Source organism: Labrus mixtus, chromosome 7 (assembly GCF_963584025.1).
Source record: "Labrus mixtus chromosome 7, fLabMix1.1, whole genome shotgun sequence".
NCBI lineage: Eukaryota > Metazoa > Chordata > Actinopteri > Labriformes > Labridae > Labrus > Labrus mixtus.
Window position 1 is genome coordinate 11268040 of NC_083618.1, and position 27048 is coordinate 11295087.

Here is a 27048-nt window from a genome sequence, read left to right on the forward strand (position 1 = left end):
CTGTGTACTTAAAAAAAGTAGTTAGAGTATTGTTTTATATTTTTCATTTAAAAAAAAGAACACAAACTACAGAATTGTGAAAGTTATATTTATTTCTTCACAAGCCATAACTGTTAGCAACCAATAGCAGGCCGCAGTCATGAATCTTACCACAAGTTCAGTCGTATCGATACTCTGACCAGCTACCTCTTCTGAAAACTTCCTCGTGAAACAAAAAAAGGACAATGACATCCTGTAGTCTGAACAGTGTCAAATAAATACAGCTGTGGTTAAAACAAAAACATGTAAAATTCATTAGGACCAAGTTTGGGAACAACAATGTGTAAAATATATATATTTTTTAACAATTACTCCTTGCCATTTTAATACATTGCACTTGCTTAATAAACAAATAGAAAATGGCACTGAAGGATTACTGTCGGCAGAAATTATTTGACACAAAGGATGTATTAAAAAAAACTGCATAAAAAACACAAATTCACAAATAAAAGTTTATGAATACTATTAACATCCGACCTTAACTTAGAAATATTTAAATAATATTTGCATTATTCTTCCATATTCATAAAACCTCAGTTTTTGTAACAACTGGATATGTAACAGCTCTGTCATGTGTACAAAAAAAAGAGTCCAATTGTACTGAATCAAGTTAAAAAAACTTAATTAGAATAATAATACTATTTTGAATAGTATGTGTTAGAGTTTTTTTATGAGCCAAACACAAAGCATGGTAAACAAAAATCCTGACAACCACGATGCCATGTGTCTCTGGACTGTCAGAAAAGGCACCCAAAATAAAATCTAAGGCCAAAGAAAAACAACTAAGGCATGAAAAGCTTCTTCTCTTTTGTTTCATTTCAACCAGTGAGTTGAAAGGTGTGGTCTAATTTAGTAACAACAAAATCTCTGGTTCTCATTAAAAAATAAATAGAGATAAAAATATGTTGAAGCACTCGATAATGTCATAGAGAATCTAGACATACAGTAAAAACGTTGATAATATTTGACACAATTAGTATGGTTTTAGACAGAGGAATAAACTAAGAGCAAATCGGTAAAACAAAAAGTGCTCATTCAGAGTAACAGGCAAAAAGCAATCAGCGAAACACCCATCTTGATTCTGTCTCTGGTTCAGTTAGAATAGTGGTTCCTTTTGTTGGAAGACTGAAGGACTCCAGTGGGCAGCTGACACGGTGAGTCACTCTCTCTTTACTTAAAAGGTTTTGACAGAATGTGACATAATTGTTTTGGCACTCTAAAACAAGGCCCCTGGAAAAAAAATACTGCTGGATATGTTCCCGTGTTAGCGATAACACGATTAGGATCATGATTAGAGAGTGAAGGAACCAGGAGCAAAGGTGATTGGCAAGTGTCAGACACTCAGACGGACCCACTGTAGGACACTTGGCAAGATTGATTTACTGCAAATGGAAAGATAAAACAGAGGATAAATCACATTAAATCGATTGTTGAAATTTCATTTCCACTGAATGAGAGATGGAGTTGAAAAATGGAGTTAGCAGCCATGAAGGTTAGATGGAAGCAGGAAGCAGAGGACTGAGCATGCAGTGTTATGCATGCAAGAGTAAATGAAAGTCAGATACTGCGTAGTATGTTTCAGGCAAATATTTTAGAAAACCTTTTTGACAAGGAGCTGACTTTTCTAACCTCAATCTTCTATGCCACAAACCTTAAACATATAAATCATTTCTGTTTAAGAACACAATACTTTATTTTTAAATAAATAAAACAATGTAAATGTGCAAACAGTAATTGTAACTTTGTTTGGCTTTGATATTACATTTTCATCATTAGCCATGTAAAAATTCACAGTGCCAAACTGATTCTGTTTTAAGAATATCTCACAAGCGATTGAATTAAAAAAACAAACAAACTGTTTTTAGCAATAAAGAATCAGAAGAGAAAAACAGAAAGTACTATGCTAAGACTGGTGGTACAACTGTAGGCTCATAAAGCTAAAGAATGTTGTCAAGTTCCTTACTTTAGATCCTATATAATAAAATTTTGGAAAAACATAAACAGCAAAAAAAAAAAAAAGGAAGAAAAAAAAAAGTTAACCTTTCACAACTAACTCCTCAAAAGGAAAATCCCAGTCAACAGTTGCTAAATACGGGTGTAAAATGGTATTATCTTCTTCATTGCATTTTCCACCAACACACTCACCCGCCTATTAACTTATCACTGAACTCTGAAATAGACGGCATGATAAATTAAGCCCGATTATAATTATCACATCAAATCTGAAAGGGTGGCAGCCTGAAAGCAAGTGTCAGACGGAATAAAATTAGCAAGAAGGTATCCAGTATCATTTGGTTCTCAGGCCAAATAAGGATAAAAACAAGCTTATACCCCATGCTTGTGCAATATGTGCCATGTCCATCAGTTTTTTATTTTATTAGGAAAACTACAAATATTGAATATTCAGAAAAAATACAGGAATTGTTTCACAAAATGACAAAGAGCAGCACAAGAGAAAAGGATAGTTTAGAGCTAAAGTAGTAATTTTAGTATACAGTTAGTATAAGAGGTGTTAAGGTCATAGGAACAGAGAGCTTAGAGTTAGAAGAAGGGGGTGTACGTAAAGCCTCAGAGAGATGCAAATCTTGTAGATAAATAAATACATGAGATATAGAATTTTATGAAAGCCAAGGAAAGCTTTGCAGATGAACCTGTGGCGTCTGCAGATGCTCAGTGGCTCAGAGTGGTTTCTGTAGCACAGCCTCCGACTTACATGGTTGGAGGAGGCTCCCTTGCCCTTTGTTTTGCCCTTTCCTCCCGCCGCTGTGGAACGGCGCGCCTGCTCATGGTCAAACTCCAAATCCTCCAGGCGCTGAGTCAATGCAAGTTTCTGTTGGATGGCCATACGTAACAAAGAATTCAAGGTCTTCTTCTCATCCTCTGCGGCAGCCAGCTGCCTCTGCATGTCATCCAGCTGGATCACATACTCATCACACCTGGGAGGCAGATATGAGGAGAAAAAGAAGCACGAAGAGATTTACTTTCTTTCCAGCAGATGGAGCAGTTACGCATGAACTGCCTCTGCTGCTGTCACATGTTTTCTCCATTGCCCAGACAGCATTTCCAGATGGGAGGATGAAGTCTCTGCTAGCTGATTCACACAAGTATTACATCAGACTGTTCCCACAATGAATTGTGTCTCTCTTATATTCTGACATATAACAAAATAAGCATTCTTTTTTCAACTATCTCTTTCTTTAACTAGAAAAAGATGCTAAAAAGAGGTAGATTTAAGGACATATTTAGATCCCATTTTGTTATATTTCCAGTTAAAGACACAGTTAAAATAGATGTCATGCATTACAGTTTAAGCCCTGGACCACCTGGATCTGTGGATGTCACATGATGGCTCATTTAAAGTATGTCAGGAATAAGCGAACTTGTGATCATATGGAATCATACCTTGTGGCAAACATGGCTCGAAGAGAGGAGAACGTAGCAGCATCCTCCTTCAGAGCCTTCAGTTCATTGCGGAGCTTCATTATCGTCTCAGTCACCATGGCCTTCTCACTTTCATATTTACTCTTCAGGTTGGCCAGGGCAACCTCAGCCGTCTAAAAGGAACAAAATCGTATATAATTATACATTTTCTTAAACTTTTACCTCATCTTAACTCAGCAGTTATTTTCAGCTGGGGCAAACGTTTCCCCTTTTGTTTGGCTTTCAGTTTGAGAAACATGAAACAATGAATATCCTTCCTTTCTTTATCATACACAGCAGACATGTCCATACATACACGGACGGACACACACACACACACACACACACACACACACACACACACACACACACACACACACACACACACACACACACACACACACACACACACACACACACACACACACACACACACACACACACACACACACACACACACACACACACACACACACACACACACACACACACACACACACACACACACACACACACACACACACACACACACACACACACACACACACACACACACACACACACACACACACAGAGAGTGGTCCTCTGACCTGTTTGTTGGCTTTGAGCACAGCTCGGAGAGTGGCGATCTGCTCCCTTTTGGTGCTCAGCAGGGACTTCAGTTTGAGGATCTCTTCCATGCAGGCCTCTTTGTCTTTGTCTGCCACTGTGCTCAGCTCCAGATTGGCGAGTCTCTGCCGCGACAGGTCAGTGGTGCGGTCCACCGCCTGCTGAAGGTGGCGGATCTGGTCTCTGATGATGGCTACGAGATTGTAGACGTTCATGGACTCAGGCCGGTGCTCGGGGGGTGGAACTGGGGTGACTTTAGTGGTGCTGGAGTCTGCCTTTACAGACTCAGTGTCAGTGATAAGCCCATTAGAGAGAAGTACAGAAGACTGGTGCTCCTTGCCTTCCTGACCTCGTCTTACTTTGGCCTTACCTTCTTTGTAGTAATCAAGCATGACACGGTTTGGCGTCTCATTGTTGCACATGCACACATGGTTGTAGAGATTAGCCAGCTCTTCGCTGAAAGCTATGAGCTCATCCTGAGCCACATTAAGGCTGCCGAGTGATTCTCCTGCAGCCTCACTGACCAGACGGAGCTCCTTCTCCAGACGAGCCACCTCTGCTTTATCAGCCTGGCTGATCTTTTCCAGGCACGCAAATCTTGTCCTCAAGTCCTGAATGTCGCCATCCAGCCGGCCTCGCTCGTCTTCATACTGTGTCCGACACTCCTCGTACTTTGCTCTCAGAGACTTCAGCTCCTGCCTCAGCTCCCCAGCTTCAGACACCGCCACGGTGTACTTACACTTCAGGATCTCAGGTCCATTTATGTCCAGCTCATAGTAGTCTCCATCATCGTGGCTGTCTCGGTCTTTTTCGCTGTCCAGGGCAGACTGGCGCTCCTTACTGGCCTGCAGTTTCCTCATTGCGCTGAGATTTTCAGTCAGCCTGTTGACAGTTTCCTTCTGCTCAGACACAGTCCCGTAGGCCTGTTCCAGGTGCTTCTGGTTCTCCTGGAGGGAGTTCATCAGGGCGACTTTCTCCCGCTCCACCTAATATAAAGACAAGGTATTAAAATCCATCAATCAACTTTATTACCTATTATCCAATAACAAATACACAAAAACATATATTAGCAACTCTACAGATAACATATCAGGAACTCCACAGATAACAAAATGTTCTACGCAGTTGCTATGGCCTTACATGATCATGTATTTACAATGTAAGCAAAGGGCAGCTCTTGTCCACACTTAGAGTGGACAGTCAGTGTAATTACAGTGTATCTTCAATTATTGAGACTTGTGTGTATGGCAAGTATACGATTCAAATATACAGCTGAAAGTGAAACCGACTTTGAACGACTGCATTGAAACATGGGTGCTACAACAAACTGCAGTAATTGTGCTAGTATTAGTACTGGATGGTCAAAGAGTATCTCATAGACTTTATACCTGCATCAGCTGCTGTTTGAGTTTCTGGATCTCAGAGATGTTGAGCTCACTCAGCAGGTCATCCACCAAGCTCGGAGCCGGCTTGAAGGCGTCCCCTCTCTTGTTCCCCGGGGCTCTGTTGTCATCGTCACCTTCACCTGCTTTGGCCAGGCCGTTCTCAAAGCCTCTGATGAGATCGTCGTTGTCAGGCTCGCCGATGGCAGAGGGGTCATCGTGGAGTTTGAGGTTGTCGATGGAGATGTTGAAAGAGCCGTTGTACACAGAGCCGCCGATGGTCATGTAGTGGGAGAGCTCCTTGCGCAGGGTAGCCTTCTGCTCGCGCTCTGTTTTTATAGTTTCTAAGGCTTCCGCCAGCTGGCGCTCTGCAATTTCTCTTAGACCCACGGCTTCGTCCAGCTGGCTGTGTAAGCACTGGGAGTCCTCCTCAAGACGGCGGATCTCGTGCTTTAGACCTTCAAATTCCACCTATGCAGATGTTCATAAATATGAATAAGGCTGTCAGTAGCTTTACTCAGTTCAATGCTATGGGTTTTTCTATGTGACAAAAGAGCCTCAAATTGTCCAGAATGAGCAAAGGAATATTTTCCAGTGATCATTAAACAATACACCTCTCACCTGGCTCTGTCTCAGCACAGACACTTGTTTCTGCAGAGAGATGTTCTCCTCCTCCAGCTCACTGTAGTCCTGCAACAGACGAGCCTCCCGCACCTTGTACTCTCTGATGTCATCGCGCAGCTGACCGCGCTGCAGTTCTGCCAGATCGGAACTCTGAAAACCACAGGAGAGGGGAAAGAGGTGGCACATTATGTTGAATTGCATCAGAATAAACTAACAGAATAATTAAGATGCTTTATCATTGATCGCGTAAAAGATCATTCGTCCTTGCAACTTGTCTGGTGCGTCTGTGGGTGTTTCACATTCCACAGAGGCGAGATGAAAGTAACGACCGGAAGAAGGACATGGTCCACTTCTCAGTCCACTCTACAGAGAGCCCTGGCAGAGAACATCCTTTGTGTCACTCCCAGTGGACATTACATCATCTTTCCTGCTGACTGACCCTCCCCCACAACAAACTTCTGTTGGGGTGGTCCGGGCCTCCAAGTCAATCTAAACTTCCAGAAGCGTCACTAACCCTCTCTTCTATCCTATTTTTGCTTGAAACTGTGACATACAAGGAGTCTTTTTTTTTAACTTAAAGTAATTTGATTCAAATACAACTGTGGGCCAGTTTTAAGTTAGAAAAAAGTAACATCTCATTGAAAGTACTTTAAGTTTCCTCGGTTTTACGACTTAAAAGGCTTGAATGAAAACACACCACAAATGTAAACAGTGGATGGAGGTTTCAGCAAGATGCAGAAGAGGAGAAGATTAACCTGGCAAATCCTATTTTTTATCTAAATATAGGGACTTTGTTAAAACAGATGACGTTTTTGTTTTTACATTGGCCAATTTAAACCATTACCTCTCTCATCTCAAGGGCAATCGATGACAGGCGTTCATTTTCAGATTGCACACTGGTGAGTGAGACTTTGGCCTGTCGCAGCTCACTCTGCAGCTCGAGGACCTTCTGTTGATACAGAGCCTCCTTACTGGCGGACTCCAGGATCAGCGACTCTTCCCTGCTTTCCCCGTCTGCTGCCACCTTCCTGTGGGTAGAGTGAGCTTGTCCAAAGGCCTGAGGGACAGACGGAAAAGAGAAATAATAAACACCGGGGCAACAACACTACTTTGATCTGGTTCAAAACACACAAACACTGAAGCAGGTGTAATGAAAAGATTACTAAAGATAAGTATAGATAACAGTCTATAAAACATACCTGGCCCTGTGATTCACTGCATTTATGACTGGCTGTTTTGATTGCCTGGTGTGTTGCAGAGAGAGACCATTGGCTCACATGTGCTGTGTCAGCCTTCAGCTATGTTTTGGTGCTATATCAAGTTGATCACATTACACACCAAACAACCTTGGAAAGATATTACTGCAAGCACTAAAGTCATCCAGTGTTTCACACAGCACTTTATAGTCAAGGCAGCCGCCTTAACAACACACACCCTCCACCTTAACTTCTGTTGCAGAAAGAAACCCCAAAATTGATTCAAAACTTTATCTCTTTATCTCTCTAAGTGAAGACCAACAGCAGCTCCAAATGTTCGTGAATGCTCCGTTGGGATCCCCCAGCCTGCTGTAGTAGCAAACTTTTAGACAAACAAACCCCGATACAGAGCGCTGTAAAGGTAAAGCCCCTTAATGCACGCACCTCCTTTGCTGTTTGGTTTGACTACACAGCGTTTGCTTCAGCTGCAGCCAGTGCACAGACACACACACATCTGCTAAATGAACGGCGTGTTTGTTTATCGTGTTACATGTTCAACATTGTGAAAGCTTATGAGAACGTGTTTCTGTTAGTAACTGCAGACTTATTGTTCACAGAAAGGTTACTTCTTCTTGTATTGTAAGGTTGAAATGAAATACTGTCATTGAAATGATGCAGCTGTTCCTACTCCATTCAGTTGTACTTTTAAAAGCCCTTTCTAAGTAAAACAGGAGTTCAGGTTGATCTAACTGCTTATCTTATTCAGGGCTGTCAGAATTGCTTTGTTGTTGTTTTTTGTATTCACTTTCAGAAATTGACAACAAGGTGCAATGGAGAGGCAAAAGTAAGACAGCCCCAAAAAGAGGAAAAAAAACAGGTTTTTCATGTGGTGGCCTCAGAGAGTTGCTCTTTCCTTGTCCTTCCATGGGTGGATACCAAGCAAAGCCTACAGTCAAGTCAAATCACTAACAGTTCACATGAGGGATAGGTGGATATCTGATTCCCACAGAAGACTAACTCAGAGACTTTTAAAAATCCATAACAGAGCCAAACGGGTAATGTTTCAGTTAAACTGACGAGCTGTGGCCGGTCTGGTATGACCTGATCTTACAGCACAGTTGGCCTTGATTTATGATTCATTTTCCAACATCAGCCTCACTGACAGACACTACTGAAGAGAGAAGTAAGTCATGAGGTACCAAGAAAATGACAAGAACAATGAGTCATGACGTGACTGGACCGTGAGCTGCAGCATGAATAATGTAATAAAGACAAAAAAAAATTCCCCTATAACTAAAATCAATCAACGAAGCATCCGTGAAAACTCCAGTTTTCATCCAGTAAGGATACAAGTCAGCTCATTTTCACAGGAAATGTGATTTATGTGTTGACAAATACAATAACAATATGACAATATGAGTCTTAATCAATCACTCATGATTATGATGGGTAATCATTTCAGTATATTTCAAGCTAAAATGCTAAACATTCTGTATTTGCAGTTTTGGGTGGATTTCTTTCTTTGTAATTATTAGAACTTAAATGTTAAAATAATTTGACTGATATTTCCGAGATTTAGTAAGATTTTAAAGTCCAAATGTTAAATCAATTAATCAATAAAAAGGGAAGCTAACATCCATGTGATTGTCTTACTGTTAGTTCACTATTTACACAACTAATCTGATCAAAATGATTTGCCTTTGTGGCTTTCTGGCTACAAGTGAAACAACATAAAAATCAAATATCTCAAAACAAGAATTCATTAATAGTCATGACAACGGATGGAAACCACAATTGCTGATTGCTAAAGCCCACGAGGAAGTGTCTCGGGTGCACTTCCCATTAAGGTTGATAAACTTACGTCAAACATGCCACAACTCTGACCAAAATTAACTTAAGGGAAAATACAGACTTCTCTCTGGAAATCAAGTCTCATTTTCACACAAGAAAAAAAGCTCAGAGATTTATAGTTATAACATTTTAACACTGATTATATGGTTAAAAACCAATAGGCATCTGAACGAACTGCAGTCCAGTTTAACTGTGCAAGCATTGTAAGATGGACTTAAACTAAAGTGTATATTGATAGTTTTAATCAAACTGAACACGTTATCACATATTTGTGATGGCAGAATAAACAACTGGACCATTAATGTTGTCAAAATGTCTCATAATGTGATACTTTTTTAAAAACATGTTAAAATATGATACAGTCTCCTGTATTTTAATGATTGACAAAACTGAAAGTATCAAGGCTTTAAGATAATAGATCTAAACCACAAAGCTTCTGTGATCTAAACTGCACAAATACATGCAGTTTTTGACAGTGTGAAGAAGTTCGCTTGCACTTTAAATAAATAATAAATAGATTACCCAAAATTGGTTGCCTATTACTTCCATTTTTGTTGCTGTGGTATAAAAAAAAAGTTACCGGAATGATTGAGGTTTACTAAAATTCTGGTATCGACTACCCTAGTAGCCTTTTATATTACACCCAATAAAATCACAGCAAGTTTGCCACACTGGCATGTTAATATGACATAATACTGCAGCTGCAGACGTCATCAGTACATACCAAGAGCAAGTACAGACAAGTGATGAAAAAGTAATATCAACTTGTAAATAAACCATTATGCCACGTAACAATTGTTTTCCTCGAGGGAAAAAACGTGAATATGATTTAAATCATTTTTCGTTCTTCTTAATAAGACGTGACTTTTAGCTTGTCAACTTTAAATTTAAGGCAATTACATACTTAAAGTTTGCCTTGAACGAAAGCCGGCAGATGATCGACTGACCGCTAACTCCAACACGGTTCTGTTTATAGACTGTGGGGCTGACACGTTCAAAACCGTCGGAAACTAGAATGTCCAACATTGCAGAGGCTACTTTTTGACCGTAATGCTACCTGGATTCCTGCGGCTACCGTCACATACCGAGTGTCTTAATTCTGATACATTAAACGCTACACCCACTGAAGATATTTCTAAAGCGATGGGTTGCGTGGCTGTGACCTAAGGTTACCTCCTTCAGCTGGTCCAGCTCATGTCGGACCGTCTCGTACTCTGTCTCCAATTCATCAAATCGCTGCTTGAGCTGCTGTTTCTCCTCCAGCACCGCGAGCCCGTACTCAGCCGCCTGGATCTTCTCATGGGTCGTTTCACGGAGCTCCCGGGTAAGACGCTCGACCTCGGCCTGGAGCCACTGCGGCCCGGCCTCTGTCACCAGCACCGCCTCGGCATACTCCTTCTCCTCCATGGACATCTTGGGGAGCCGACGACTCCCAACTGGAACTTAACGGGACCCAGCCCTGTCTAGCAGGGGCTGCATATAAAACCGCCGAGACCGCAAATCACTGCCTTCTTTGTTTGAACCGCATTGTTGGAACTTTAAATTGCGTTTCGTTCCCTTTGTCCCTTTCCGACACAGACTTCGACTAAGCTCAACGATACATTAGTCATTCTCATGGAGTTTTTCTTTAGCCTCTTCGCCAAGTTGTCATAGGGAACTTGAGATCATCGATTAGAAAAAGCTACCCCTGAACGACATTCAAATCTGTTTGAGTGTGACGGGAAATGTAGTTCTAAACGCTACGGCAGTATCTCCCTGAAGAAGCACTGTGGCTTTCATATTGCCTTCAAGTACCAGAATGCATTTCGCAGGCTGGAAGGGAGCCGGCTACGAATTGAATATGTCAATACAACGCTGCCACCTAGAGGCTTCCTAATGAAACTACAACTGCACACAAGGCAGATTCAAAGGCCTATTTGTTTTTATATTAAAGGGACCGTCTATGTTTTCTCCTTCATTTTTTTTTTTTTTTTACAATTCTCTGTCCAATATTTCCAAAAGATTGGTAATAAATGACTTGCTATTGAGCTGTCACCTGTCAAGTTCTCTGATGACACAACCATCGTTGGGTGTGTTTCTGAGAAGAACGAACAGGAATACAGGCAGGTCATCATGAACTTTGTTGACTGCATGAGCTGAACCCCCTTCGGTCTATAACTGCATCACTAGTGACCAATACTTAATTCAAACTTAGTTGCATATGCCTTATCCAGTGTGCAATTAGCCTACATAAATTATATTTTCAGTTATTCTTCACATGTACAATCTTTATGGCACTATATTCACTTTATCATGTCAACATGCTACACACTATTTGTGTGTTTTGAAAACTGGTTCATATCTTCCCTCAAGTGAAGGTTACATACATGTTATTGTTATTATACTATATCTTTCTTGTTGTATTTAATTATTGTTAGATGGTTTTAATATTTTTTCATTTTGTTATTCCTTTGATTACCATCGCCCTCTGCTGTTGTGACAACAAAATTCCCCCACAATGGGGAAAGTATATCTTATCTTATGTTATCTTGAATTCCCAACCCCTAAAATAGGAAATAGGTAAATAAAAAAAGTGAACGCAAGGCTGTAGCCAACTTTTTTGCCTTAGCATTTTTTCTAAGTTTATGTATCGTTAAAATGTATGGATTCCCAAACAAAACCTTTTCATTTTTAAAGATGTAAATGTGTCCATGAAATGAATAAATAAACCTGAAAAGAAAAGTGAAGAAAAGTTTCCACATATTTCCAATGTTCTTAAGCCTTTAAACTTGACTTTAAAATCAGTCAAATGTGAAAGCAAAACTATCTTGTCTGGGACTTTCCTGTGTCTGTGCACATTTGTTGTTGGAGGGGTTTGGAATTTACCTTCCTCAAGTTGAATTTCCTGTTCTTGTTTCACCTGCCCAGAGAATCAAGCTGCTGCAGCTGAACAGAGATGGTGAGTTAACTTGTGTTTCTGGATCTTTCACCTGTCCTGTTGTATATCTATCTCTAACTGTATATTTATATTACTATGTTTGATCACTATGTATACTCTTTACAGCTCTCTCTCCTGTTTTTTCTTTTAAAGTCTCCCTCTGTTTCTCTTGTAACAACCTACTCATTTCAACAGTATCTGTCTCTGCCAAGTGATCATGATAATGTTTCTCTTTCAGGAATACGTAAAGAACCTATTTGTAAACTTGTATCAACACTGTATGTACATCAAACATTACAAACTCAGGGTGGTGGCACATCATACCATAAAAAGCAATTCAACTTCATTGGCTGGTTCTCCCTCACATTAATGTTCACCTCTGGACATTTTCAGACAAATATTACCATTTCTTTTCAATCTGCTTCGGTCTGGGGTGGGGAACAGCACTCTATAGTCCCTTTCGTTGTAAGTATATCAAGAATCACTCGTGTTTTAACATTCTGCATGGATTATGTACATTGGAACTACTCTATAACAAATCTACATAATTGAATAGTGTTTGTGTCGCATTTCAGCTATAGTTGAGCCATCAGCTGTTGCTGCAGTTTTCACCCTACTGTTTCAGTTTGTAAGCCCACTGTTAGGTAAGCTGAATTTACATGACACAAATGTTACAGAGAGAAACAGCCCTCGTTTAATTTGAGAAAATTCCCTTATTACATTGTTCCAGTGGAAATAACATCAGTGTTCATGTTGTATGTTTCCTTTCAGACATACAGGCCCATACAAAGGCATGTAAAGGCCCTCCCTATGACAGAGGAGGTATACATTTACTAAATGATATAGTAATGAGCATTTTGTTGTAAAACTGTAACAGATTAATCATCTTTTATATCTATTTCTACAGACTTTTTTAAATTTAAAATCTTAGCCCATTCATGTAACATGGAGAGTTTTCAAATGTTGAGTGATCAATATTTAGACACTGGAGTAAGTAAGTAAGAATACTGCCGACATTTAAAATGCCAACGTCAGCTAATAGTACAAAAACTATTTTTTGAAAAAAAAAACATTTTAATCTTATTTTGAATTACTATCCAAGTTAAAAAAAGTAACATCCCCTTCCAACTCTTTAGATGTTCACTTTGGATTTTTTTCTGCACTCCTTGTGGCCATCCTGAACTTCAGATCATATGACGGTAAAGCCACATGACTTCACAGCATGTTAAATATGCAAAACACCCGGAGATTAAAAAAAGAAAAATATATGCTTACATGTTGTTTTTTGTTCCAGTTTTCCCACTGTCTTGTGGATGTGGACTTATAATGTTTTCCCTCTGTGGAGCAAAACGGAAATGCAGCTCTCTAAGGTAGGCATGCTTACAAATGTTGTTTTAAATTATGCACATTTGTTCATCTTTTACACAGCTTGAATTAAGTGTTTGAAAGTTGAAGTCATAGTATTTGTATCATCTGAGTGTTATTTGTGTCTCGGGAAAGGAGGCTGAGAGAGCAACAGCGCCCCTGGTGGTAGAAGGAATCTACACTCACACCTGTGTTATCTACACAGAGAAGAGTGTGTTTGATGTATTACACTGAAACAGTAAATCTATCAAGAAACAACCTCATACATACTGAAGTGAATGGCATTCACACAAGAAAACTTTTTTTTAGACCTCTGATCTCATAACTACAAGATCATGATCTCAAATTTACGGGATCTTTTCTCGTGATTTTGAGTTAAGGATCTGATAGATGAGTTCCTGAGAACAAACATTTGAAATGTACATGGGCACTGGCAATTGAGGTGAAGATGGTGATAGGTGATTTTTTTTTTAGCCTTTTTTGGGGGTGCTTCGTCACCTCTAAATTTCATCTCAGCAACCCTAAAATAATAACAGGGACATGAGCCCCACCAGATATTTGACAGACATTTAATTTTGCTTTTGATGCAATTCTGAAAAACAATTGTACTTTTAATCAATCTCCCAAGTGTGAATAAAGAAATCATCCCTATCAGCATATCCACTGTACAGACTTTTATTGGCAAGAAGAAAGTAAGTCATTGGCACAGTTGCATGCATTGACCGGAACAGAACAGGGGCAGGCACCACCTGGTAGAGTGAGGCCGGCATTTTGAGCTGTAGCAGTCTAAAGAATTCAATCAGTAAAATAAATCATAGCAGACAACACAGCGTTGGCAAATTTGATGCAATCCATTGATTTTCAAGGAAGAAATGTGTTTGGATTAAATCTTTTACTGGATTTGGATCGTGGGGACCCTACGATCGGGAGAGTACAGTTAATCTTCATGGTAAGTCAATAGAAGGTTTCTTTGTCAGTGGTCTCACAGATGCGTAGATTGTGGCTGTTGTGGTGAATCTACACACACACACACTGACGTCCCACAGATGGCCCATCAGCAAATGACAGTATGGATCAATGAGCGCAAAAAAAAGAAGACACTCGACGGTAAGCAAAATCCAACGAATCATGTTCGACTATGTAAATCCTTGGTCGGGCTCACGCCTTATTGTTACTATACGTGAAATAGCAGACAACTATGAGATCAAGGCTTATAGACATCAATGCTGCAGGCGAGGTAACACCAACGTCAGCACAGAAGCATCCTGGGACAAATAATGTCTAAACACACACTAGATGATCATTCAGATGTGAGCTTTCTGTCTCGGAAATACCAACATTATTTTACCCTGCTCGAGTTAAACAACAAACATATAGCGGTGAGTTGTAGTCTTTGTGCAGGAAGAAAAACGTTGTCCACCTGCAGAAACAGCCTTGTTTTCTTTTTTTACACAGATTCTCGATGAGTGATGAATTTGACAATTTGAGGGATTTCTTGTTAAAAAAACATCACTTATACATGTACAGGAGAAAATCAACAAAGCAATAAGAGCTACTGCTATGTGTATATAGGAGAGAAAGTGACAGACTATCACAGACACAGTATCAAATGCAGAGGGCTTTATTACATGAAAGTAAGGTACATACAAAATTTCAAGTAACAAAGAAAGTGTTTGTTCTTGGGTTCACAAGTCAGATGTAACACTACCTTTACACTCACAGACAGTCATCCTCTCCTCTCTTCAGCACTCCAACTTATGTTTAAAAAAAGACGATGTCACTATCATCACACTGTTGCTACCCTCCAGATGTATGGCTAGCACAAATGAACATGGAGGTGTGTGGGTTGATGGTAAACTCAGAAACACACAGTGCTGAAGAGAAATGATACAGCTATTGAAATCACAACAGTTTGTGTAGTCTTAAGATGTGATTTTAAGTGACTGCTCTTTACGACCTAACTACATTTGTTTGATTATTTTTCCCACTACCTTCTACTAAACAACAACTCATCTGTCTTTTTCTGACACTGTGGTCATGATCAACACTTACTTTGAACCTAGGCCCCACCCATTTTTATAAAGGGCTACATCAGAACAATATAAAAACATTTCCAGATTAATGTCATCGAAGAGCTTTTTTAAAAAAAACACACACAAGAGCATCACAAAGTATAGTTATTACTGCCACATTTTGATTTCTGTATGATGAGGATATGTGCATATCTCTGTCCTTTGGTGTGGGGTGATGGATGAATGAAAGAAGGGTCAAAAGGTGGAAATCTACTTCAAAGTGTAAAGCACAAAATCACATTACTTCAGTACACACTTAAGGGCATTCACAGTGAAGGATTTTTTTTTTTTTTTAAGAGCTGGGTGTCTTGTGAATCAAAAACATATTCGACGGTTAACCATCAGCTGCAGGGGTGTGATCAGACAGGTGGGTGGGGCAGGGAGGAAAGTTACTTGGCGTTGGTGGAGCTGCTGACCATCTTGCGGACGGCCTGCACAATGGCGTCACGGTCGATGCCGTGGATCTTGAGCAGCTCATGGGGTTTGCCACAGCGGGGGACGTGAGACACGGCCAGACGGTGCAGATTGAAGCTGGACTCGTTGACCATAGCTGAGGAAACTGCCTCCCCGAGACCACCTGTGGGAAAACATTTGAAAAGTTATTAAAGGAAAACGCCCCCTGTCAATTGTCTCATTGCTCATGCTTTGATATAACAGGAGGATATTTATCTGTAGTAGTTTGAGTTTGACCTTATCTTTAAACTGTTTTAAACTAATTTAAACTCATGATATAATTTTATTATGGATTCATTTGCTGCTGATAAACAATTTTGTGTAAACGTTATGAAATACTCAGAAATGGCATTAAAATGACCAACGTTTTTACCACCAATAGTCAAAACCCAAAAATTATTATCATCAATAAATACTTTACGCTTTTAAGTACTTATAATATAAGTAGTGAATAAAAAAGCACTAAAGCACTAATTTGACATCTTTTAAAGAATTAAAAATATATATTTTTATCGTATATTTGATTTGATTTGAATTCATTTTTGTTTTCAACAAAACGTTTTGAATACTTGAATACACGTAGAATTGCACCAATAAATAGAGAGATCAAATTGCCTCGAAAGGTTTAGAGCTTTACTGACATCAAAGATGAGGTTGTAAATATGCACAAATGCATTACATGCAGTATTCACAGTAAATAGACAGGACAAGAAACCATTACACACAAGTTTACATGTTAGTATTACACCACCATAATATGGTCCAGGTTTAAATGAAACTGAATGTGATGATATCCCAACATCAGACTGATGCCCAGTATCCTTTGTCTAGTGGTGTCCATGCCATCAGCCTTCCCCTCTCTCCCTCACAGACACGAGGCCTGGCTGTCTGTTCTATCTAGGTCACAGAGAGCCCCACGGGCACACGCACAGTTAAGGAAATCTGACAGCACTCTGCCTCTCTGGCTCTCGCACTTACAAAAATGCACCACAAATCCGATACCTTGTCTGCACACAACAGTCAGCTTCCTATAAGCCAATAGACAAACGCCACCGCACTGCGTCCCCCTCACTGAACCAATGAAAATGTGCCACCGCAACACACCCGAGGATGTGGACCAATGATGGCCAGCTACATCATGCTGAGGAGCTTGTTGCTGCTGAGTTGGCGTTTGTCATACATTATGTAGAAGCTGAACAGTATAAGCGTCTTAAATGCACACCTTCATAGTAGTGGTCCTCCACGGTGAGCAGGCGTCCTCTGGTGGAGCGTGTGTGGTCCATGATGGTTTTCACATCCAGAGGTTTGATGGTGAAGGGGTCAATGACCCTGACTGAGATCCTCTCTGGAAAGTTCAGGTAATTCAGATGAGAACCCAAATATATATGGTGATACCATTAATGACATCATTGCAACTGGAACATGTTGTTTAAATAATGTCTCTAAGGTCAGGATATCCAAGTTCAACATGGGTTTCCACAGTAACAAGAAATCAAAGTTAAATTAAGACAATGGATGTATTGAGACACAACAGTGAAACAATTAAACTACAAACTGTATTAACTATTACTTAAGGTGTTTTTTCAGATCAAGCAGCCATCGTGTATGCAAGTGAGAGCATAACAAAAGGCCGGACTGCATGCCGGGAAGAGTGTCGGAAGACAATTATTGAAGGAGATATGTTTCTTTAAAATTCAGAGAAATGTTTCAGAACTAAAGGCGTTAAAACTGAAGAGTCCAACCTTACTAAATTGTTTTAAATTCAGAAAATTGGCGGTGTTATTTATGGAAACAAGTACAAATTCTGGCTAATCTTAAAATACGTTCATACAGCATTAAAGTAAAACATATTGCATTTTCATTTGTTTGATATGTCCGACGTTACATGGGGTGTTCATTTGTTGTACTGCACCTTTCTTTAAGTGCTCAGCTGCAGCAAGGGCCTCGTGCAGAGTCACTCCAGCTGCAACCACAGTCACTTGGTCCTCTTTGCTCTGATACACCACCTGGCATCAAGAAATGTGTCATCTTCTGTTTCACATCACAGTGCCTATAGTGTTTGGCTTGATACTTTTGTTTTGTTCCGTGTTTTCCTGATTTTCCTCACACATTTTGCTTACTGCTATGCAAGCACAAGCACTTCCTCACCTTGGCCTGTCCAACATGGAAGTCCTCGTTGCTATTGTAGATGATGGCACTGTCTTGGCGGCTGGTTCGGATGTAGCAAACACCCTAAATTACGAGACAAAAAAATGCAATCACCAGTGGGACTTTCCGAGAGAAAATAAATCTTCCAGAGCCTGAACACTGTGTCGAGATCTTACCTTTGTGGATGCAGCCAGTTCCACAGCTTTCTCCGTGGACACACCATCACAGGGGTAGAAGATGGTCGCTGTGGGAAGAGCCCTGAACATTGCCACGTCCTCCAGACCCATCAAAGAGGGGCCTTCCTCTCCTGTGATACATTAATGGTAAGCTTCATACGTCCAACATTCAGAGTATCTGCATAAGTAACTGTGAGGTCAGGTGAGTAGATGCATGCAGATCCATAAACATATAGCCAGACTTTGCATGCAGTATACCTGCGCTAACAGAGGAACACCTGCTCTCCTGCTGACAGCTTCCAGGACAGGCAGGAAGGGAGGAAAGGGGGGGGAGTGAGAACTAGCTGCAAGGCCAAAGTGATGTAAAGGTGAGGAAATCACAGGATTTACGGGAAAAGAGAGGATTGCACTCACAAACACACTTTTTTTTTTTAAACTAATATATTAGGGATATTGTGTGAAAATGTCTGGCTTCATTGTGAAGGAAAAGGAAAAAGGAAAATTGTGTGAAGGTTTGGGTGGGTAAGGTGGTTGACTGAGGTTGTGGTGAGTGGAGTACAAACCGGTGGAAAGGCCACAGTGGGAGCCGCACACGTTAATGTTACTCTCAGAGATGGCTGCCATGCGGAGCTGGTCGTAGGCGCGGGTGAAAAAGGAAGAGAGAGTGCTGGCAAACACGACGTTCCTCTCACGGGCGGCACAGCCCATGGCGACACTGACCTGGGAAAGGAGTTCATCATTACTATACATATAAGAGCACAAAAAATACAAACAAACCTCGTATGTCAGATAACATGGAGACAGGTTAAACAGGCCTGAACTCAAAAAGATCACCCAAAAGGTCAAACATCTGCAGGACAAACCTTATTGAAGGCTTTTTTTTTTTTTTTTACTTAGGGGACAGTAAGTAGAGAGTTATGGAGGAGAGTTTTCTCTAAATCTCCAGAGCTTATTTTCCCATATGGACGGATCAGTGGCATGCCTCCTCTTACAAATCATTTCCTCTGTCCTATCTCCCAAACTCTGCACAATCCAGCTCTTTTCATGCTTTCCCAGAAACAATATCCCAAAATCCATGGAGTGCAAAAGTGATGTAAGGTAAATGCTTACAGATACAATCGGAGAAACAAACTGCTTCTGAACTGGCAGCTGTTTCCCCCCCCCAAAAAAAAATTGTGATAAATGAAATAAATGTAGTAAAAAAAGTATTTCAGGAGCTATTTTGTGTTGTAGTGGCAATCCCCTGATTTAAATGCAAAGCATTTTTTTCCCTATAAGCTGCACAAATGTCGCTGTTCAACTTTAGATTTTTCTCATGCATTGAGCCAGATGGCCCCACCCTGCTGCGCTTATTAATATTTTACCTCCGAATTCACTTGTCAAATCTGATTATCATCACACACATGGCTGACCTACATTGGCTGCTGCTGGAGTCATAACAGCGCAAAGAACACATGTCTGATCGCCTTTCTCCAAATTATATGAGCTTAATCTTATTAGCTAAAATAATGACAGAGGGCAAAGTAATTGTGCTGCGTAACCGCTGGTGTCAGCTGCAGCCACAGGGACCATAAGGAGGAGCGTGTACTGTGTCTTTACATTATGGACGGACAACTCATATATAATCAAATGAGCCAGAAGCAGACTCACAGCTGTGAGATGAAAGACTGTACATATGCAATTCACCCAACAAAATCACCATGCCAAAGAGAGACTGTTTAAAAAATATTAAAAGATTATAGAGAATTTTAGAACAAAAAATATTTAAAAAAAAAATGTTTCTTAAAGCTCCTGTGAGGATTTTATAACTTGTTATGAAAAAGACTGAAAATAACATTAATGCCTTCTTATAAGCTACAGAAGAAAATGAGACCATCAGCATAAAGCTTGACTATTTTCATCAAGTTATTTTTGATAACTGTAACCGCTTCCGGGGGTAGGTGTCAGACAAAGTGATTAAAAGCAAATGCTTTAAACAGCCTTTAACTTTTTAAGTTTTCCGCGGCAAAAATATTCCCAATGAGTGATACACAAAGGACATTTTGTCCACTTACATATTTTGCGAGACATATATACCTCTCAAGAGTTAAGAGGTACTGCTTTTTTCACAGGGGGAACAGACACAAATTGAATAGTTTTCCACAGGAGCTTTAAGGATTGTGAAATGGGCAAAGTTCTTGAGAATCCTGGGGGATCGTACCATGTTCTGCTGAGCAATGTAGCACTCCACGAAGCGGTTTGGGTGCTCATTCTTGAAGATCTCTGAGTAAGTCAGGTTGTTTGTGTCTCCATCAAGAGCCACCACACGATCATTGTAGCGGCCTAACTTGGCCAACGCCACACCGTACGCCTTCCGTGTGGAGATCTAATAAGAGAGAAAATGAAAATGTATCGGTTCATCTTCAAACATTGTTCAGGAGTTGCCTCCGAGGTTTGAATTCTTATGGAACACCGCTGAGAGTGGATGTCGACAAACCTTTTCTCCAGCCTTGTAGCTGGGTGCGCTCGGCATCCTGATGTTCCTCAGGCTGACAGGTGGGGAGTCCTCCATTGGAGCAGGAGGGTACAGGTGCTTGCTGCTGTTCATGATGCGGCTCTGCAGATCCTTCATGACCATGTCGGCCATATCTTTAGGCAGAGGTTTGGCGTGCCACCCGAGCTTATCCTCTGCAGCTGAAATACCAGACACATGGCACTGAATAGGCATATCCATACACTGGAAAGGTGATACTGTGTGCCTTTGCCCATGGGATGCACTGAAGTGATAAGAAGTGAAAGCGACTTATGATTTGTTACCTGGAATGCCTTTGCCCTTGATGGTTTTAGCAATGATGGCGGTAGGTTGATGACGGGCCTGGCTGAGAGCTTTGCAAAGCTCCTCCACACTGTGTCCATCCACAATGATGGCATGCCAGCTTTACACACACAAACAGCACAGACACACATTAGAACACACTTGGTACAGTTTGATCAGAAAGGTAAAGGGAATGGACAAAACTGAAGAAAATAAATAGTGCTGTTGTATTTTCATCAATCTACCAGCAAATACAGTATAGTACACTGTTAGCCTCTACAACCATATATTTCTGTTCGATGCACAGTTACCCAAAAGCTTCACAGCGCTTCTGATATTTCTCCACGTGGTGCTGCAGGGGTGCAGAGTCACTTTGGCCCAGGCGGTTGATGTCCATAATGGCCACCAGGTTGTCAAGCTGGTAGTATGAGGCAAACATCATCGCCTCCCAGACAGCACCCTCTGACATCTCCCCATCCCCCAGCAGGCAGTACACACGGTAACTGAGGGGGAGAACACACACCACTGCACAATAAGTATATATGTGTATCTGAGGTGTTTGTTCACATTAGGGTGGGGTGCTGCGCTTTCAAGAGGAGGCAGATCTTGTGAAAATGTTCTCTGACACTTTTCCAGTCAGATTGATTCTCTTTGCAGCATCTGACAGTCCAGTCTGTAGGCAGCTGTGACAGGAGGATAAAAGCTTACTGAGGGCCCTGAAGGCATGAGCTGAGTTTCACACCTGCCTCTGAATCATGTCTCACTTAAGAATCCCAGAGTTGTTTGAATGGGAAATATTATTTTATATAAAGAAAATGATTGTAATATATGTAGGGTATGATCAGACAAATATGTCAAATTTAGATTCTCAACTCTCTCTTTTTTTAAACTGGGAACACACAACAAAGGAAAATGAAAAACATATCGTGTTGATAAATTAGAGTAAAAGACAAAAAAACAGATACATGGGTGATAGCACATTGCTTAAATTTGATCCTGAAAGCGAAGAATGAACTGCGTTAAAACTGCTGGGCCTGTGATTATTAGAGCAGAAGAATCGGGCGAGCAGAGCATGTAGCTGGAGCACACGCCCACACAATCTGGAAAATCCTGAATGCTTAATCTTACACACTCAAAGCTCAGAAACCCCCCTAAAACAAAACTATGATTCGAATCTTTGACTGTGTCAGAGCTTTGGATGCATTCATGCAAGTAATCTAATCTAAAGCTAACGAAATACGTAGAAATGGTCAAATTAGTTTTCTGTTTTCACATGTGTGTTGGTGTGGTTTTTTTAGGGGCATGTGTGAGATATTACCTGGACTTGTCAAAGTATTTCCCAGTGTAAGCCATTCCACAGGCCACACCAAGACCCTGACCCAAAGAGCCGGTGGCCAAATCCATAAACTGGTGCTTCTGAAATGCACACAAAATACACACATATTGTCAAATCTCAAGAAACTACACAGCTGGTATGATGTCTTTTGCTCCATGGTATGATCCCCCAGTGTGTGACAGTATGTTAGAGCTTACATGGGTTGAGTGAATGTCCATGGAAGAGTCCACGTGGCACAAACTGAGCATCTCGCTTTCCTTCAGGAAGCCTGCTTCAACCCACATGGAGTACAGGGCCGGAGCAGCATGGCCCTGTGAAAGAGAAAAAAACACAATCTGATGTTATCTTTTGCAATAAGAATGCTTGATTTATTCAATTGAAAGGTTTACATTCTGGAAAGGGAGAAAAACTTGGCCACCAGCAGGACTTTTTGACCCTCACCTTGGACAGGATGAAGCGGTCGTTGTTGAAGTTCCTTGGGTCGTCGTAGCGGTACCTCATGGTGTGGAAGAAAAGCACCGACATGATCTCTGCCACACTGCAGCATGATGTCGGGTGTCTGCACAACAGAGGAGAGACAGTGCATTTACACATAGAGAAGACATGCTATAAAGCTACACATGCACAAAGTAATGTAAACACAAAGACACACTCACTGTCTCACATTTAATGTTTCAGGTTATTACGTCAAGACTTATGATGAAAAAACAGCAAGAGAAGTAAAATAATAGCAATTGAAAAAAAACAAGCATACATCCTTTTGAGTGGAACGAAAACTAAACATTTGTGGTGTTTTATTGTTTTTGGAAATGCCACAGTGCAGATCTGAATGTGTGTTAATGAGAGGATAATTCAACTTGTGGTATCAGAGGAACAACAAAGAAATTCCAAAATTCAAAATTCTTGCTAAAGATGTCGAAATCCAAAGAATCCCAAATATATACATATATATATATAAAATATGAGGGACCAGTCGTTTTTTTTTACTAAATATGGATTCAGATACACTTTATAAAGACAATTTTTCAATGCTATTAGAGCCGGTCAGAGAGCCTAGACAACATGCTGTGTGCTCCAAACAAAGGCCGTCAGTGGGTTAACAAAGAGAACTCGATTCTTTCTTTGTATTGCTGTTGTAAACAATCCTTACACATAAATGGAATACAACCATCAACTTCCAAAATGACCACCAAAACCTTCAAACACTGGAACCTACGAAATATCTTGCACCCCTAATAATGATGCTAATTGACCTTTTCCTCGTGTAACACTGTTTTTCTATTTCACAACGTGATCAAAAAAAAGAGAAAAGAATAAAGATTTAGAAGCTGACGTTATTTGTTGTTTTAACAAAGCAATTAATACTCAGATTATCTGAATATTCTCGGTGATTTTTTTTTTTTTTCTCAAAATCCACTCAGTCTTACATCCCTTTGTTCCCAGCAAAGTCAAACTCTGCAGAACTGTGCAATAATACAATAACTCTGCACTACTCTTCTAAAACTTATGTTTAGTTCATTTCATGTAGCTCCTCAAACACTGACAATTATAGTGGGATAAAAACTTACATTATTGACTATTTCATTTCAGATTGAATGATATGATGTCACACATGGAACAATACTACAGCAGACTTTATACAAATCTATAAAAGGACTTCATATTCAATATATAACATTAGCTTATAAGTCATTTTCTTTTGCAAAACTGAAGCGAGCAAGCATGCACAGCATCTCTTCAGCACGCACACAAGCCAGCTCTGCACATGGTGGTCTATTGTGCGCAATACAGCAGAGAATTATATTTCAATTCCAAAGCCAGAAATACAGTCAAGTAAAGAAACATTTATCCTCAAAACCACTTATATATACAATTGTCACATAATCTAAATGCATTCAACACCAGACAATATATTATATTTACATTATTAGGCATTCTCTTCAATGTGAATCTCATCTGCAAAGTTTTCACTCTAAATCTCTGTTTTTATACAAGTGTCTTGCAGTGCATGTGTATATATCGACTATTCTCAAAAGAGTTACAAAAACGGTGTGAATTTCTGCAACACTTTCTTTTTCATATTTATCATCATCATGAGCAAAAAAAGCAGTTTAAAGCACTTTATGAAGTGAAGATATTTTCATTTCATTTAGTTCTTAGTTGAAATATCAAAGCCGGCTAATTAAAAATTGAAGAGTGGATGTTGAAATGATTCAATCAGTCGACCAAAGGAGGAGAACAAAGGCAGGACATGCTGTTCCTTTGGCCCCTCACTTGCACACACACACTGCATGTCTGACTCTATGTGTGTGTGTGTGTGTGTGTGTGTGTGTGTGTGTATGCACATATTCAGTTCAAGAGCTGTGACTTTTTAATCTGTTTATCTGTGCATGCTGCAAAGAAATGTAAAGTTTGTACTCTGTTTGCAGACATTTTTTTAATATGTGTGCTTTTTGTATTGCATGCACAATATTTAAGCTGATGTGTGAGACACTTTTGGGGGACTCACCCGTTGCCCGCTGCAGTTGTTGCTTTGATGGCGTGGATTCGGAGGCGGTTGGCGATGTTCCTCAGCGCCTGCACTGTCTGCTGGTCTGGTTTGTGGTAATCCTCCATGAAGACAAAATACGAAATTCCTCAGCACCAGAAAAGTGGACCAACTAATACCCTCTGTTGGGTTTGTGTGTTCGAAATGTGTGTGTGTGTGTGTGTGTGAGAAAGATGGGTTTGCCAATGAGCAGCACCTGTGAGTGTGTGTCTGTGTGTGTGTGTGAGTGACAGAGCCACAGAGAAAGAGAGAGAGAGTGGAGGGGAAAGCTGGATTTATCCTGTCAGGCATGTGAACACATAGATGCACAAGGACACACACTGCACGCACATACACACATATACACACACATGCACACACACAGGAGGAGAGGAGGGGGAACCCAGTGACGTGAGCTGGGTGTTGGTGCTAAAATCAAAGAGCTCTCATTTCATTGGCCAGCATGTGACTGGGATGCTGGAGGTGTGTCACATATGTAGACCGTTGTATTTGTGTGTGTGTGTCTAAAGGGAGGGGCTGGATAATTGGATGAAGGAGGGTGGGACATCTGAAGCATCGCGCCCTAATTCACATTGGCTTTACTGTCGGTACTAATAACTCAGATGTTGATGGTTAATTATTCTTTGTTATTATTCACCGCACACATCACTAAGTTAAGTGTGTTTGAACTGAATTTTATTTCACAAAGATGATTGATATTTGACTGATATACAAATATAATTAACAATAAAAGAGAGAGAAGGATTAAAAAAAAAAAAACAAGAATCAGAGACATATTTTTCTGCAACTGAATAATTCAAGTTCGATAACACACATTTTCAAATCTCGTACTTTGAACTCAGTATCCATACCTGAGCTTATATCCCACAAACATTGTTAAAGCAACAAAATGTATGTAAAAGTGGTGAAAAAATACACAAAGAAATCAATAAAGAGATCTGTCTTAACAAGCTCAGTTCAACTTATCATTCATAATAATAAATGTATTCAGTTGTTAATTTCATTTGTGTCAGTATCAAAGTAAGAAGAATGAAATAAAAAAACAACTCTCATTTTCATGACATTGTATATTTTTGTGTTTGCTTTGTTGAGGGATTGTTTTACTGTCATTGTGGTATAAAAAGTAAAACAGTGGTGTTGTACAGTATAGTATATGTTGTATACTGTGGGACCGTAATGTTTTTTTTAATAGTGTAGTATAACAGTAATGTAATATATATTACAGTGTATTGTAGTTTAATCCATTTTGTGTTTTTTCCCCTCACATACTGAATTAAAATTCTAACGTGTTACCTGTTTCCTGCATTAGTAATAATGTAGTTAGTTATTAAATTAAGGCAAATAGTACATTTAAAAAAAGAGTGGATGAGTCTGTGTGTGACAGAGACAAAGACACGGTGAGATAACAAAGGAAAGAGAAGATTGGTGATGACCTTTCAATTGGAAATGTATGTACAGATGAGAGCTGAATATGTCTCCTCCTATAGGTCCCGATCTCCTCCTTATTGTCTGTTTTATTTCTGTCATCATGATGCTCAACGAGCCTGACCACTCTACACACTGAGGACATTTTGTTCTTCCTCCAGAAGCCGTCTGAAGAAGAGTTCATGGATATACAGACGTGCCTGGACATCTAGGAGAACGTATTGGGAAAAACCCTGCAGGGTGAAATGCAGCATTACACTAGTGCAGCATGTAGTTCTATTATCTATGACAGCTGTTACTATGACAATGAAATACAGCATCCGAGATAATTATTCCTTTCTCTGAAATTAAAGACTTATTATACTTATTAAGATTTTTCTTAAAACTTTGTTGATGTAAACACACAGCAAAGTAAAAAAAAAAATCTAAAATCTAAAAACAGTCAACACTCAACATATTCTATAATTTGCCAAAATGAAACTAATTGACTATGAGTTGAATTTTAATTTAATCACATTTAAATTCTAAATCTGAACTCGGAGAAATGTTTTACTCATTGTATGCAAACTCTAAAAAAAAAGGTTGAAAATTCTCATTTATTCTTTTAAAAAAAATCATTGAATGAATAATGAAATGTGTTTTAAAGTGTCTGCTGACGTGCTGGCGTTTGATTTGCAGCCTTTGCACCAAGAT

General features: G+C 39.9%; 2 protein-coding genes across 2 annotated transcripts; both read right to left on the reverse strand.

Moving 5' to 3' along the window:
* Positions 1 to 74: 74 nt before the first annotated feature.
* LOC132977957 (protein bicaudal D homolog 2-like) lies at positions 75 to 10887 on the reverse strand. Its single transcript, XM_061042900.1, has 8 exons — positions 10295 to 10887; positions 6919 to 7131; positions 6072 to 6224; positions 5457 to 5921; positions 4050 to 5054; positions 3442 to 3593; positions 2753 to 2975; positions 75 to 1421 (listed from the first exon to the last, which is right to left on the reverse strand). The coding sequence occupies exons 1-8, from the start codon at positions 10532 to 10534 to the stop codon at positions 1419 to 1421; spliced, it is 2454 nt and encodes an 817-aa protein (XP_060898883.1). The 5' UTR covers positions 10535 to 10887; the 3' UTR covers positions 75 to 1418.
* Positions 10888 to 15008: 4121 nt separating this feature from the next.
* LOC132977959 (transketolase-like) lies at positions 15009 to 25190 on the reverse strand. The gene is made up of 14 exons (XM_061042902.1): positions 24892 to 25190; positions 22824 to 22941; positions 22580 to 22693; positions 22365 to 22462; positions 21358 to 21549; positions 21049 to 21167; positions 20729 to 20925; positions 20453 to 20617; positions 18816 to 18972; positions 18253 to 18383; positions 18077 to 18160; positions 17841 to 17934; positions 17151 to 17273; positions 15009 to 16052 (listed from the first exon to the last, which is right to left on the reverse strand). The coding sequence occupies exons 1-14, from the start codon at positions 24996 to 24998 to the stop codon at positions 15865 to 15867; spliced, it is 1887 nt and encodes a 628-aa protein (XP_060898885.1). The 5' UTR covers positions 24999 to 25190; the 3' UTR covers positions 15009 to 15864.
* Positions 25191 to 27048: the final 1858 nt, after the last annotated feature.

Coding starts and splice junctions, on each gene's coding strand:
- LOC132977957 (XM_061042900.1), bottom strand. CDS start 10,534: ATGTCCATGGAGGAGAAGGAGTATGCCGAGGCGGTGCTGGTGACAGAG. Junction 7,132..10,294: donor AGCTGGACCAGCTGAAGGAG/GTAACCTTAGGT, acceptor TCTGTCCCTCAG/GCCTTTGGACAAGCTCACTC. Junction 6,225..6,918: donor TTGCCCTTGAGATGAGAGAG/GTAATGGTTTAA, acceptor TGTGGTTTTCAG/AGTTCCGATCTGGCAGAACT.
- LOC132977959 (XM_061042902.1), bottom strand. CDS start 24,998: ATGGAGGATTACCACAAACCAGACCAGCAGACAGTGCAGGCGCTGAGG. Junction 22,694..22,823: donor ACCGCTTCATCCTGTCCAAG/GTGAGGGTCAAA, acceptor TCTCTTTCACAG/GGCCATGCTGCTCCGGCCCT. Junction 20,618..20,728: donor GCTACAAGGCTGGAGAAAAG/GTTTGTCGACAT, acceptor CTCTCTTATTAG/ATCTCCACACGGAAGGCGTA.